The 15,994-nt window shown below is 41.1% G+C and overlaps 1 protein-coding gene across 2 annotated transcripts in view; it reads left to right on the forward strand.

Moving 5' to 3' along the window:
* The window catches only part of LOC307021864 (chemokine-like protein TAFA-5), a 144,574-nt gene extending 128,855 nt beyond the window's left edge, over positions 1-15,719 (forward strand). For both annotated transcript variants that reach the window (XM_079654368.1, XM_079654369.1), the window contains exons 3-5: positions 877-1,004; positions 8,605-8,824; positions 14,982-15,719. In XM_079654368.1, the coding sequence (XP_079510494.1) occupies positions 877-1,004; positions 8,605-8,613 (137 nt within the window). In that variant the 3' untranslated portion in view covers positions 8,614-8,824; positions 14,982-15,719. The remainder of the gene's footprint in view (positions 1-876; positions 1,005-8,604; positions 8,825-14,981) is intronic.
* The last annotated feature ends 275 nt before the right edge of the window (positions 15,720-15,994 follow it).

Below are 15,994 nucleotides of genomic sequence, written 5' to 3' on the forward strand. Positions count from 1 at the left end.
TAAGAGCTCCTGCTGCTCTGTTAGAATGCTTTCAGTGACACTTTGCTTCAAGGATCCACGAGAAAAGAGCATGAACTCCTTGCTGTTCGAAGAAATAAAGGAAATGTGGGTATACAAATGCTAAAAACCTAAAAGAGATTATTCAATATTAGAATCCAAAATAAATGCGTTGAATTGAAATATTGCATAGCACCTGCAACAAAAAAAACCCTCCTGAAGCCTTCAGTACAAATGAGCTGCAGCCCGGGGCTTTTCTGAAAAATGGAGACAACCGAAATACAGCAGAGCAGACAGTATTAAAAAATACAAATTGGGACATGTCATGGCAACGTCTCGGCGAGTGTATTAAATGTCACACATTTGAACAGCTGTATATGCCTCTTGCGGTGAAGCTACCAAATATTGTATCCTGTGTAAAATGTCGCAGAGTGCAAGAAAGGCTGTAAACCAAATATAATTTGTGATGTTTGATTTTATTTACCTGACTGATCACAGCTGTCTGATTCCTCCATCTTCCCCTCATCGCTCCCTGTCATCCCCTGCTCCCATATCTCTCAATTGTCTCCTTACTTCATTGCTCTTCATCCACCTGCATTTCTCATCTCTCCTCCAATCCCCTCCTCCATCTTTTTTCGCTCCATTTAAATGTATTTCTACATTTTTCTCAAATCTCCCCATCTCCATCAATTTCCATCCTGTGAAATCTATGCCCATCTCTGTCCTTCTCCATCTGTCATCCCACAACCCACCCCCTCTATTTAAACCGTTACATCTCTGCATCCGACTCTCTTCCTTATTTTTCTTCGTCTGATTATTCCTGGAATTCTTTCTCACCTTTCTAATCGTTCTTTCCCTCCTTTCCCTGTTTCTCTGCAGCTGGTATTGTTCGGAAAAAGCAGTGGTGTGAGATGGTGCCATGTTTGGAGGACGAGGGCTGTGACCTGTTAGTCAATAAATCTGGCTGGACTTGTACACAGCCCGGAGGCCGAGTCAAAACCACCACGGTGAGTTCAGGTTCCCAATTTCCCCCCCCCCCCCAGGGTTACACAAACAAGTGGGTGTTTGCAAAATGTGTGGACCTACTGCCTCAGTGGCGCCGAGAACAACAAAGCTGTGAGAGCTGTAGACTGAAGTTTTTGGAATTAAAATCCATTATTGTGGAAATACAATTTGAAAAACTTAGACACATTTGTATTAATGATTGAACAGGCTGTACAACCATCATGGCCCCTGGTGGCCCCCCACACATATAACAACAATGACTATGTTGCACCCTGTTGCTATACTACCTATGTGCCATATATGCTCTATATATACCGTAAATAGCTGTACAATACATACTTCCACCTTTAATACTTTCACTTGGCTGCTACGTCAAAACTGTTACTGGTACTGGATGTGCATTTTATAAATTGTGGAATATCTACTTTTATTTTTTATATTTTATGCATGCTTCTTAATTAATATTACGCTATCTCTGTCTCTTTACTTGCTGTAACAATGTACATTTGCCCTCTGTGGGACGAATGCAGGTATTCTGATTCTGAAAACATTGCTTTTTTGAAACAATGTACATGATAATAAAAAAACTGAAAAAAACGGTTACAACAGGCACCGTTACTTAAATAAATGCACCTCTGCTGCTACAGCCTACTTTTTCAGGTATGACCAATACCTTAAGATGGCTACTTTGTGGCTAACAGGCTAGCGCTTGACTATTTGCACATTATGAGCAAACACAGAGGAACATTAGCATTCATTTGGATGCAAGTTTCACTTCGTGTTTAGCTCTGTTTTGCTCTCCACCTGAACCCAGGGAACATTGTGACTCTTTAGCTGCCAAATGTTTTTCTATGATCACCAGCTCGATGCCAACTTTTATTGTCTGCCGTTTGGTGCTGGGCAGGTAAAATACTTTTGGTTTATTTGAACTTTTTCAAGGAGAAGATGGTCAACTTTAAACCGAAACAATGAGCTGAAAGACGATACAATACTCTATTGAATTGAAGGGAACTACAGAATACCATTTTGACATTACAGATAGTCAGATGGTTAGTGTAAAAGTATTGCAGCTTTGAACGACATACTCGTGGGATTCTTGAGTGATTTAAGAACATTCAGAGTGTTCATTAAATTTGATTGCAGATTACGAGCCCTATCTTCAACTGTCAGCCACAAGTAGGGCTTATTGATAACAGCAAGAAAACCAGTTGAGCACTCCCTTCACAATGCCTTGAGAACGTTTCCCTCCCCCTTCTCCTCATCTTCAGCTCGTCTACACAAACTGTATTCGGTCTGTTTACTTCCTCGTCACCAGCAATTAGCTTGAATTAGGAACGTTCTTAATGTTAATGATGGCAGCAGATGGGGAGCTGCCACTTGTACTCGCTGAGAAGCCTCCCATTCAAATCCTATCTCCAGCTCTCCAAGCATCCTCCTCTCCACTTCACCCCAAATCCAACATGCACACACACGCACGCACCCACCCACCCACCCACACACACACACACACACACACACACACACACACACACACACACACACACACACACACACACACACACACACACACACACACACACACACACACACACACACACACACACACACACACACACACACACACACACACACACACACACACACACACACACACACACACACACCAAAGCTGCCCTATCTTTGAATGTCATAGGGTGAACACTAAGGGCCGGTGGGGCATCATTAATGCATCTGTCAGGATTTAGTCATCAGCTGACTAACTTGTTTATGCCTTCCTTCTAAAAGACAAACACATACATACACACAAACACGTAGAAGTTACACACACTGCGATAATAAGGTATATCAGTCAGCCTCTGTGCCCCTTAATGTGTTGTGAGTCTCTCAGCTGCATGACACCAAGCTTCATATACCTGTTTGTGGAGACTGAGCTGACAGTCGTGACATGTTCCACCTACAAAGTCATTTGTTATCTGGGCTGGCAGATAGGCCACACACGCACTTATAGGCAACATATAGCTGGATCCATTTATTATATTTGACAGATATAAGAGCGTGTGTGTGTGTCAGACTAATAGATGCGATGCACGCGCATGTTAAAGTGTTCTTACTGATGTTTTTTAGCTGCTTGCATATTCAGAGTTATGAATGTGTCCCTGCTTTCCTGCCAAGGGTGGCCTTGTACGCTTTGGCCTACATGCACATTTCATATCCTGCTTAGGACGTCAGTCAATGTCATCGGCTCACGCTGACAATATGTGAGACGTGACAGGTATTTCATGCTTGCTTCATTGGCTACTTTAAGCCCGGTGACAGCTAGTCAAATGGCTGGACGGCTCTGTGCACTCATCTGTGCCTGTCCGTGTGTGTGTGTGTGTGTGTTTGTCCGTGTGTGTATGTGTGTGTCTGTGTTTAAGCAGCTTTCACTGTCAAGGACTCTAATAACTTTCAACAAGCAGACTCGGGGTCATTGTTTAAAATTCTTCTGAAAATATTCATTTATGTGATGGATGTACTGGCCTAATGTGCTGCTCTGTTTAATCGTGGGCAAATTGAGCAAAAAGCCTAAAAGATTTGACTTGATTTTACTCAACCATGCACATAACTTCGCCTGAAATGCATTAAAGGTTAAGGCTGATTCTCCAAAGGAAAAATTACATAAACCTCTTATTATCTTCTGAACCAAGGGAGAATGACGGGCAAAAACAAAACAAACAATTTACTTCTCAGAATCCCTCTGGGTAACTTTGAACACATTGGCCTTTCCCCTCAGGCTTTTCAAGGTTAGACCCAAACTGATGCCCCGATATCGCCGAAGGATGACTGCTTGCTGAGCACGGTCCAGGGAGCATGTCCGACCTGTCCGTCAGGTGTTTGTGCAAAAACATCAACGCAGACAAACAGACATATCCCTCGGGGCATTTGACTAAGCCAAGTCAATCTGACTCAACCCCATAAAGGTCTATTTTGGACAAATGTCAGGAGGCGGTTTGTGTGTATTGGACAAATGTTTGAGAGTGTGTGTTTTCTCTGTCAAACGAGATGGAGACAGTTGTCCGGGATGACACCGCTGACCTCTTGTCTACCTCAAGTCAGCAAGACAGCTCGGTTTAAATTGCATGGCAGATTTGATGTGTGCCGTGTGCTTCCCTTCAATCTCTGAGCCGCTGATTGCCTCAGATTAAAAGTAATTTCCTTGCATACTTTCTCTTCGCTTGACTCCTTTTTCACTTTCACTCGCCCCCCTCCCTGTCTCTCTGTCCCCCTCTCTCTCCCCCACGCTGTGCATTCGTCTTAGTCTGACCCTGTTTGCAGAGTACACGCTGTACCTGTCAATAAAAACACAATATGGATTTTTTTTTCTAGGGCCAGCTCCAGAAGAAGCATATGAAGATTGATATGTACATTGCTTTCCGTTGACAGTGACGTTTTGAGTGAGGTTACTTTTATTAGCAGCACAACTGAAAAGGACACATATCAGCAGAGGTGCACTTGTGAAGCCAGAGCACATCATTTATTTCAGTATCAAGAGTCTCGCCAGCACAGTGACAAGTTTCTGCTCCAAAGAATTGACCTAACAGAAAATTGAATCCCTTAAATGAACCATATCAGACTCTATGACTATAAATGAGCTCCTCAGGTTCCCTTAACTGCCTTAATGAAACAATAAAATGCACACGGACACTCAACTGCACGGCCATCAGTAACCACTTAATTGTATTTTCTTGTTTCACCTGAGTACATAAAGGGGACGCCTGCCAAAAAGAATGCTTTATGGCAACCACAAATGGGCATAAAAAGGATAAATAATCACTTGCAGAAGCACTGGCTGGAGATATCTGTCAAAAGACAACAAATGTTCAAGTGTTCGGGCAATTGTCCGTTCACTAAACCTCAACCCTGAATGACACTTGTCCAATCATAACTTAGCAACTGTAGCTAAGCACGTTCTCTCCATAAAACGTAATGGCATCATTGTATAAGAAATGCAAAATGATGATTCAATTATGTTTTTTTTCTTGGTAATACTTTACAGTTATAGACTAAAAGGGTACTTATGGCCATTTTTGGAAAATAAAAAAGGTATAGCTCATGTCTAATAAGTACTTTGGGACTTGGCCTGAGCCTGAGCGAATTCCCTGCCTTGGTGAATTAAGTTTAGTCATTCTTCTGTCTTCCCCAATCCAAGTGGATAAGTGACCCAACACATGGCTTATTTTGACATTTTTTAAAGTGACTGAGTAAATAATGGGTCAAATGGATGAGATTATTTGTTGGCTCAATGTACAATTTGTTTAAAATCGGGTGTGCATATCCTTTTAAACAGTTCAATTACATCTACCTTAAGGTTCCTATTCTGACAGAGCTACTAAATAACGTGTGTCTGTTTTTACTTATAGTATGCAACACTACCATAACAATATTCCCATGGATAAGCATGTTGGTGTAATAGTCCTGTTGTCCTGACGACACAATTTGAAACGTCCCCCAATAAAGCTTAAAAGCAGCTAATCACCAGATTACTCTATTGAATTGAGTAACACTTTTAGGCACTAACAAGGGGTTAACTCCCCACTCCAAATATACATTCCTCCCTCAATGACACTAAAGGATTCAAATGTACATTTTATCACACAGTTACCACAGTCAAATACTGCCTCTCCAAAGCACTCTCTTTTTGGAAAGTGATGTATAGTCTGTGCAGTCATCTCCTATACCTCCTTCTCCCTGTAAAAGGCTTACCGCCGCCTCTCTCCGGAGAGGAGGGTGCTCTGCATTGTGCCCTCCACCATTTTAGACTGGCAGATGAAAGGACAAAAGGAGCTATCTCTCTCTGCATGTGCCGACGCAGGGTGCTCGGTGAGAAAGAGGCAAGAGTGAGAGCGCCATTAGAGGAGAAAACAAAATCACCTTGGGTTATCTGGCAGCTTTTGTGACAGATTGATTAGACGAACATTTTTAATTTCATTTTTTACAAAACAGAAAAGCAGTGTGAAGGAGAAAAATAGCAATGTGAGTGAAATACAGGGAATTTGGGCCAGTCAGACGTACAACATTGAAAACATTATTAAAGTCAGTCCGTGCGCTTCAAGCAGTGGCTTTTGTTTTTAAGCCTTTCAGTGCTTAAGACTATTTGAAAAGTATTTGTTCCTTTCAAATTGTAATTCCATGACTGTATAACTGCAGGAAGAATCTGTGACTTTTTTTCATTAAGACCATTTTGTTTCCATAGCATTCAATACACATGCTGTGGGTTGGGATGGTTACTTTAAGGAGGCCCTATTATGCTTTTTAGAGTTTACCCTTTCCTGTAGTGTTATATAGGTTTTTGTGTATGGTCTGCAAAGCCTAAAATCACAAGCTTCTCTCCCACACACTCACCTGCCTGAAACACCCTATTGGATTCCTTTGTTTACTTCCGTAACTACGTGGCTGGACATTTTTAAACAGTTAAACTACAGAGGCGGCCAGCTAACTAATCAGAGCAGACTGGGCTCTGGTTTGAGACAGAGGGTGAAAAGAAAATACAGGCAGTATGAGAAACATAATATAAACATGTCACAGTAGAGGCACAAAAAAAAATATGAACCTAAAGATCAGCATAATAGGGCCCCCTTTAAAATGTAATCTGTAACAATTACTAGTTCCCTGTAAAAAGAACTGTAAAATCTTAGAGAAAAGAAATAACAAACTTAACTCGTAGAAAAAAGTGACTCAAAATGTAGGGACTGGAACAGTCGAAATGGCTGCAGGTCCTTAAACGTGTAACTAGGTCTTAATCATACGTTTCATTAGCTCTGTCCTGATTGGGGTATTTAGACTGCGAGCAGAGTGCTCTGAACAGAAGTGGCAGCTCCTGAGAAAAAGACTGTGATTACTGTAATCAAGACATATCGGGAGAGGAGAAAGGAGTCGGGATAAAGGAAACATGTTGGAGCATGGTGATAATGCTTGATACTATGAATATTGATACACTGTGGAGAGGGGGTAAAACTCATCATACAGACTTGTTATATGTGTGTGGACATAAAGCCTGTTTTCCTCCCCACACAAACAGGTCACATGACAAACCCCGGGGCCGTCTGTGTCTCCCAGACTATTTACGCATTTATACATTTACCAGTCCCCCACTCCCTTCACTTCCTTTCTGTTCCTTCCTGTCAGTGTCTCTGTGGATATAGTTCATGCTGGGCCTGATGGGATCTCCCTGAGCCCCCCACCAAAGCCCCTGCGGTTCTGGGTCGGTACCGGCCTTGGTAATTGATCCCTTTGGGCCCCTCTAGGCACATCCAACAGTGGGTTGAACAGAATCACCGCTAAGAAGGCAGCTGCTTGGCCACCTCAGACAGGCCGAGGGAGAGAGGGGCTGTTGCTGCTCCCCATGAGCTGTGTCTCCGGGAAGTCGGCACATCCTGTCTCGTTTCGGAAAATACTAAATCCGCCATTTTTGGAAGCCGGGGAAAATATTTTGGGACTGTTAGCATGTCTGTTTGCATCCGATTAGCAGCTAGGAGCTTGTGGGATTGATCTGCTAAGTGAGCCTCTGCTCGCCAATGAAAGCCCACCCATGTGTGACACACTGCCCAGTTTCATAATTTCCTTTCCATGTGGCCAAAAATGGGAAATTGATTTCATAAAATGGGATGATAGCTGGCTTGTGCTTGTACTGCTAACAGCGCCCAGTATATAGCGCAGGTGTATTTCAACTAGCATATTAGCATGGAGAACGTACTAGAGAAAATCACATATCTCCAAATGAAAACTTTTTGAAAAAGTGTGTTTTTAGCTTTGATATCTGATAATCTACTGGTTTTGAAATGGTTGATTTAGCTAATGAAGTTGTGGAATACACTCAGCTATTTTTTTTATTTGAAGAATTAAAGGCCACTATTTTGTAAACATAAATGTAAGTAATGCAGCAATGCTTTTATGTTGTACTTGTGTACATCAGTGCTTTGAGCTAAATGTGACGATTAGCATTCTACCATGCTTACAGCGTCATGATGACTCCTAATTATGCTATGCTTAGCTGGAGCAATGTTTATTCTGTCGGCCATGTTAGTATAGTTTGTTTGAATGTTAATATTAACTCATAAGCCATAAACACAAAGCAGGCGGATGGTAATGTCATTCTGCTAGTATTAGACTAATACACCTTTGAATCTCTGCATACTAAATCTCATGGCAATCAAATCCGATATGTGTAGAGATATTGAAGACAGAATTGGAGGATTCTTTTGGCATGGCTAAATAACATTGCGGATGTTAAGGGGAGCATGATGCTTAAAATGATTTACTTACACAGGGTTAAATAATTAGTAGAATTAGAAATGTACATTTTACTTTTAAACGGAAATCTGCCTATTTGTAATTTGCATTAATGTGAGCTATGCTGTCAAACCGAATCCGACCCTGTTTACACACTTCTATATTCAAATGCACAGAGCAGTCTTTTTGGGACACACAAGCACAGAACAGCTCATCAGGTTTTCAAGACACTTTACTTCACTTAGATTTATAAAGGTGGTGGTGATGGTGCTGTCACTGTGTGTAAATTTGGAGGGAAAATGATAACCCTTTACCCCTCTTCCTCTCCCACAGGCTCTATGACGCGACAAGAGTCCCCTTCGACACTCCTGCACTATGGAGAGCATTGATGACCCCTTGACAGACAGCCAAAAACCATCTGCCAACACCACCTTACCACCATTACCACCAACATCAACAACATCACAACAACTCCACCCAAACCCTGGTCCCGCAAAGACAGGAAGCAACACAAGCAGCTACAGAGCGCCAAGAGCCCCCTGGAGGAAACAAGGTACAACACAAAACACCTTCCCCTGTTATTATTATTATTATTAATATATCCATCTTAAAATATCAAATTCTATTAAAAAAAACTGTAGAAATGACCAAATGTATCTAAAAACATATGTGTTATTTTAAAACAGTTAAAATAACCATATGTGAGTAATTGTTATCAAAAAATATTTTTATTTTATTTTTAAAAAACAGTTAAAATTGTGAAATATGCATTTTTTTTATTATCTAATAATATGTAATTTTTTTTAATTTATTTACTTTAAAAATGACCAAATGTTAAAATATATTTATTTCCTAAAATTAAACTGTAATATATGAATATGAAACATTTCTATTTCAACATTTTTGGATTTTATTTAAAATCATCTGTGTGGTCATCTTATTACCTTCTGCACTTATAAAATGTGTCCAAAAATGTATTGTTCTCATGTACGGGAAACGATAAAGTGGGTAATTGAGTTTTGTCCTTTGTTTATGTATTTTCTACAGAATCAGATTAATTTCCTTACACAACAGGAAGCGCAAACACACACACAAACAAGCACGCACATAAATCCAGATACAATTTAAACAACCGTCTGCTTGTTTAATGCCTTTATTTGGTCTACTCATTTTTCCATAAGCTCGACGGGTCCCCAGTGCGTGTTTAAACACAGAAAATCCATGTGTGCAGCGATACCACTAAAACCCATCGGTTTATTTTTCAGCTTTCTTTTTGCCGTGCTTTATTGGTATGCCTTGTCTTTAAAGTATTGTGTCAGATGGCGTCTGTGTGCTGGAATAAAACAAGGCGCCAGACAGATATTAATGCATGTGATTGGAAAACAGAGAGTAGCCATGTAGTAAATTCAGTGTACAAAGCCATAAAACAGATGAGGCCAAAGTCATAAAAATGCCCGCTCTCATAGAGTTTCTAAAGAACAGGCTCTTCCTGTCGGTCAATATCGTCAGCATTTATGGCCCGAGCTATGATTCGCTTTCGAGGAAAGAAATCTGATCCAGCTGCTTTTCAGGCCAGACAGCAAGTCTTCAAGAGATTTGACACAATAAATAGACCAGATCCTCTCCCAGTGCATCATATCAAAGATTATTGTCTATTTACTAACGGAGCAGGCTATCTAAGATTGGATTTAAACATCTGATCCCATAATGTACAGTATAAAAGAACGCCATATTGCCTGCTACCATCTGATGTCATGCTATATAGTAGCTTACAATGCATTAGAATCATCTTTGCGTTAAAGTGTATCGAGGGAATAGGGGGGGGGAACATATTTTAGCTATGAACCAAATCAGTGACATTTTGTAATTCCTACGCAGTAAATCTGCTCGAATGTTTCCTCTTGAGTATTACATTTCTGATCACATTGTAGAAAGCAGATAGTGAACTGTGTTTGCTTTGATGTTCTGAAGAGATGCGTTATGAAAGGGTTGATAATGACATAACACCCCCGATGGCTTTGAACTCTCTCTTAATGTGGAATGGGGCCTAGCGTCTGGAGGCCTGCGCATACATGTTCATGTATTTTGATCTAAGCGTCTGCTTCAGGCATTATCCGACTTTCATGGCGTGTAATGAGAGATTTCCCTTTCCTCATTAACCTGTGGATCATTCCTAACCTGCGAGTTCACTTATGAATATTCATCTAGCTATTGTGCATCCAAGAGAGAGCGGGCTCAGTTACACGAGGCTTTCCAATAAACAGCGAGGGCACGAGGACCAGAAACAAGATGCACAACACGTGAGCACTTTAGAATGACGGATGAGAAGAAAAAGCCTTTTTCCCATTAGCTGATGTTTTCGGCAGTAGAGTGGCGACGCTTTCAGCCAGTGTACGAACTCATCCGATCAATCATTCATTAATTAATCAGCCGCAACACTCCTGAGATTCTGCATCATTCACATCTATCAGAGTCTCGATAAAGAGTTTGGAGAGGCAACGCAGATCAATTTCCCCCCTGTGCGTGCTCACACAAATGTTCACCATGGGTCACAGCGCCGTGACATTTTGGAGCGAGTCAGCGCGAGTTCACACGGGGAAGAAATGTCAAGCTGGGGCCATGTGTTCGGTGCTTTGTTTTAACTCCCAGCTGGAGAGCGCCTCCATATGTATTGTGTATAATTCCCTTTTAGTTCTAACAGATGTGGCTGCATGCACCTTCACTTGAGTGCCCATGCAAAATGCATAAGAAATTATTTAGACATCAAAGCATCTCAGCTTGGCCCGGGGATAGGAAGTTCTAAGTAACGCCCCTGAAATCAAATGTTTTTCCTTGTCCTCCATCGAATGCTGCTGGGTACATATCAATATGTATTGAGTGGAGTGGCTGCTAGCTCCATAACAAGAGACGCCTGCACAAATTGGACATTAACACAGATGGATTATGTCCCCTCCTGTTACAAAGACACCTGCAGTCTCACTCCAAAAGTCTCTTTTCAGTCTTGTTTGGGTAACAAGACCCCGCCGTTCTCACTGTTTGCCCACGTGTCCTACAGCCATACGGGCTCTGCATCACATTTGCCTCAGCGCTGCATTCTTCTGTCGCGAGAATGTCGAATATTCTGCCGCTGTTATGAGGTATAAAATAGAGTAATATGCTCGATTCCTGATAAACCCCAGGTAATAATCACCTAGGGCCTGTGAATTTTATTCATAGGGCCAAATTCATCTCATTCTCATCTGACATTCGTTCCTTTTTTTTTTTAATAGAACGCTTGCATTTCCCTGAGATGAGATTTGTGTGGGAGATTTATGGGGAACCGTTTGCAACAGCGTGGCTGTCAGGAAAAAAGGGAGAGAACCTTACAGAGAATATAAGAAAATTACCATCGGAAAAACAGCAGTGTCTTTTCCATTTCCTTGAGATTTCTATAACAATCTTTCTATTTTATGATTCTGTCCGTGGCACTTGGACCATTTGGTGCCACTGTAATCACAGCTTGCCCACTAGAAGGGATTGAGAGGGAAGAGTACTGGGATTGAATTTCATATTTTTTTTTGCAGCATTTAAAGCCGAGCAGTCTATTTCATGCCTAGCATCAACACAACCGTGACATTATTTATTTGTATCCCCAAGCTTATTGAGATGTTTATTATTGCTAGAGCATAACACATTGTCATCAGTGAAACATGCTAAAGCTCCCTCCAACACCTGCCCCTTTCATGGCAATTAGCCCCCGCGTAAAATCATCAAGAGTTTATTATGAAGAAATAAACTTCAACAGTCTTGAAAAGCACCGGCGCCTCCATCAAGTTGGCTTTGTGACTGGCGGGGGCCAGATGGTGGGGAGGCTTCCAGATCTGTCTTTCTGGTGGGAGATTTATTGTTTCTCAGTGTCTGCTCTGCCAGACTGGCTTTGTTGTTGGGTTATACCCGCTGAAGAATCCTAAATATGTGACCGGCAAAACACTTCAGTTTGACAGAGAGTAAGCTGTTCAATTGTTGTTTCCATTCTACCAGAATACTGTACTGGTATTAACACCTTCAATTGGTGAGGAGCAATGGGTGTACACAAGCATTATAGTAACACACAATGTGCAATGATTCCCCCTAAAAACAAGTATTTCTTTCTTTAAAATGTGTTCTTCTTGCTGGGAGTTACAAAAGAAGTTTGACACAATTATAATATCTGCCTGTTATATTGCGTGAAAGCCAAGAGAAATGTAAATGAAAATAGAGCTTAATAGATCAAATGTATCTAGAAGGGTGTCGATAATATTTTATGAAGGGATTGTAATGTTACGATCAATTATATATACTTGCTTCTTGTCTTCGATGTATTTCTATGATATTGTTGCGAATGGAGCTGCTATGATGCACGAAACAGTTTAATCTCGACCTGACAATAACGTTTGGACATCATTTGCATCGAAAAGCTGCTAGTTAGCTTAGCTTAGCATAAAGACTGGAAGCAGGAGGAAATAACAATAGGCTGCCGGTTGTTGTAAGGAATGGGTCGGGTCGGCAACCCCTGGCACGCGTGCCAGCATTGGCACGCGGCACCGTAACCAGTGGCACACTAGGAATAAGTGGAATAAGTGTGCACAAATATTTAAATTGTATTTTCGGACCCTGAACGAGACCGCCGCCAGAGCGCGTCTCCCCGTTACCTTCCATGCACGCAACGCAGCCCCGTTCTCTTTATCTCCAGGTGACTTTCTGCCGCTTTCCTCCGTGGTGCAGTGCTGATCGTTTCACCACGGAGGAAAGCACTTCACTAATTGCAGTACCCATAAGGAGCTGTACAAATGCCGCAGTTTTTGCGTGGCTGTGTATTTAGTTGAAAGCCCAGTGGCGATCTGCTCATCTCTCATCGAAATAATATGCTACAAAGGGGCGGTCTGGCCATCTGTGTGTTGAACTTTCCTGTCGGCTCCCAGACCGTAGTCGAGGAGGGAAGAAGCAACAAGCTTCAGGTTCAATAACCCACTTTAGCTTAAATGACTCGAGAGAGGCGAGCTCTTCTTAGGAGGCCGTTGCATTTATTTAGCTGTTCTTCTGTTTCACAAAATACATCACAGACCTCTGTTTTTCTGCTGCCTCGTTTCACTTTCAGAAACAAACACACTGTCGCTCTACCATCCACAAACACACATGCACAAGCCACACCCCTCTTTCTCTCTCTCTTAAAGGGACAGCGATCTCATCTCACTCTGCATGACCCTAATATCATAGCATGTGTGTTCTGGAGAATCACAGAACGGACGATCGTCCTTATTATTAGGGGTACACCGAATGGGAAATTCTTGGCCGAAACCGATACCGAAAATAGGAAACAGTTGGCCGAAAACCGAATGCCGAAAGGCCGAAAATGATTAATAGAAATATATATATATATATATATATATATATATATATATATATATATATATATATATATATATACCAATGTTGTTCAGCTGCCTGATTATGGAAAAAGACATGATTATGGCTAAACTTAACTTAAATAATAATCACTATTATGGGTCCATAAAACATTTATTCAGCACTTTTGAATGTATACAGTAAATTAATTCCAAGTCAAGTGCATTTTCTTTTCTCTGTAGGATAACTACAACAAAGTGCATTCAGAACAAAGCCAAGGTGCTTTAAAACTGCTTAAACATCTAGGCCAGTAGGCCTACAACAAAATAGTGTAAATAAAGACTGTAACAGCCAGGCCTTCAACAACAACAAATGCACCTATAAGTGCATGCATACAAATGTGCAAACTGGATAAATCCACATGAATGTAACTATTTACAAATGAAATTACAATTCAATTTCAAGAATATGTAAATAAGGCTGTCTGTCCTCATAAGCAAAGTAGTAAACATTGTATAAAGATACATAAAGTGAAAACTGGATACAAAATCCACAATCCGTAATGGGGGTATCAATCTTGTCTTATAACTCTTGTCTCTATAAATATTTTCTAAAAATATCAAACTATTCTTTGAAGGTTATATGACAAAGAGGTGAGGCACTTACAGTCTACTGCAAAGAAAAACTTTTATTTCCAAAAAACGAATGAATATTTCAACATGTTGTGAAATATTCTTTCCAGAACTTAGTTGCAAAGATGAATAACACTTTTTTGCATGAATAATAAATGTAAGGCTACAGCTAGTTAGTTTAGCTTAGCAAAAAAAGCCTAGAGAAGTGGGGAAAGCAACTAGCACTAAACCCCTCAAGTTTACTCATAAAATGCTATATTTTGTGCAATTTTTTTTAGAACAAGCTATGAGGTCAGCTTAGAGGTTAGTGTACTGTACGCACAGGTTTTATAACTTAGATTTCAACTGTTTAACAAAAGATGAACGTACCTGCTGACTTCAAGATTAAAAGCACATTATTGCCATTAATATTTTTAAAACACACAGTGGTCAATATACACCTTTTGCAACTTATATTTTTGCACTATTTCTATTATATTCTATTTGATTTGATTTACTTGCACTGTTTTATTGTGTTGCACTGTTGGAGGAGCCTGTGACCTAAGATTTTCATTGTCATAACTACACAAAGTAGTTGTACAAATTACAATACAAGCCTTGAATCTTGAAGCAGTAGAAATAATATATTGCATTAATAGTGATGTACCTTCTGTCAGGAGCTGCAAAGACTGTGACTGTCCGTGTCCCTGATGCTCTGTTCTCGTTGATTCACAGGTCTCATAACACAGCCAGATTTGGGCAAACCCGGCGTTGACTGTTTGAGGGAGCGCGCTCGCCCCCGGACTCTGGACAAACGACTCGCTGTAAACCACTTCCCCCCCCCTCCCGGGCTCGTCACTGCTCTCTCCTGCTCTCTGTCGTTGGGTCAAAGCGTCGACCTCCTCTCCACTCTATCTGCCTGCTCTGTGAAATAAGCAGCGCCTGCTCGTGCCACGGAGCATCGGACACCTTCAAAGATCCCACGAATGGTTTTTTGCCTCATTGGAAGGAATGTGTTTGGAAGTGCTCGAACAAGGGATCTCTCACATATCTCTCCAGAGCAGGAGTTCCAGAGCGAAGACATACCGGACCCTGTTGCTTCTCGGACCACCTCGCGAGGCCGTTACAAAAAAAAAACTGAGCGCTCTCTGCTGTGAATAGGCCTTCTGCTGGAGTAAAGCTCCCATATTTTTATAGACCAAAGAACAAAAGAACAATTGTGATCATTATGACAAAGACACACGGAGACTTTGTGAACTTGCCGTTTGTGTCGCCATGGCGCCCGGTGGCACAATCACGGGAGTACTTTTAAAACTTTCCAGACGTTTTTTTTCTCAGACTAAGCCCACCACTGTATTTTGAAACTGGAGATATAGGTACTACATACGTATAACTGTGTATCAAAAAAAAAAAATCTGATTTGCATTTTTCAGTAGCTACGGTTGGGACACTTTGCAGGAAGCGACGTTGAGTTGGATCAGGAGCGCAAATCATATCAAAGAGGTGATGACATCTACAGAGAGTATAAATGCTATGGAGTCTGAAAAGAAGGAGTGAAGAAATGTCATTAAATGTATTTTGAAAGGCCCTAAAAAGTTATATATTTAACAGTTTTATATGTTGTACCTTTGTAGAGAAGCTTATCGGACTTAAAATGTGGTCACAATGGCAGTTTAGTAGGATGTGAACAAATGCTGTTGTTCTCATGACTGCTGGCTCTTAGTCCCAGGTTTTCTGTTCACACCTCA

The sequence above is a fragment of the Notothenia rossii genome (assembly GCF_949606895.1).
Source record: "Notothenia rossii genome assembly, chromosome: 10".
Classification (NCBI taxonomy): domain Eukaryota; kingdom Metazoa; phylum Chordata; class Actinopteri; order Perciformes; family Nototheniidae; genus Notothenia; species Notothenia rossii.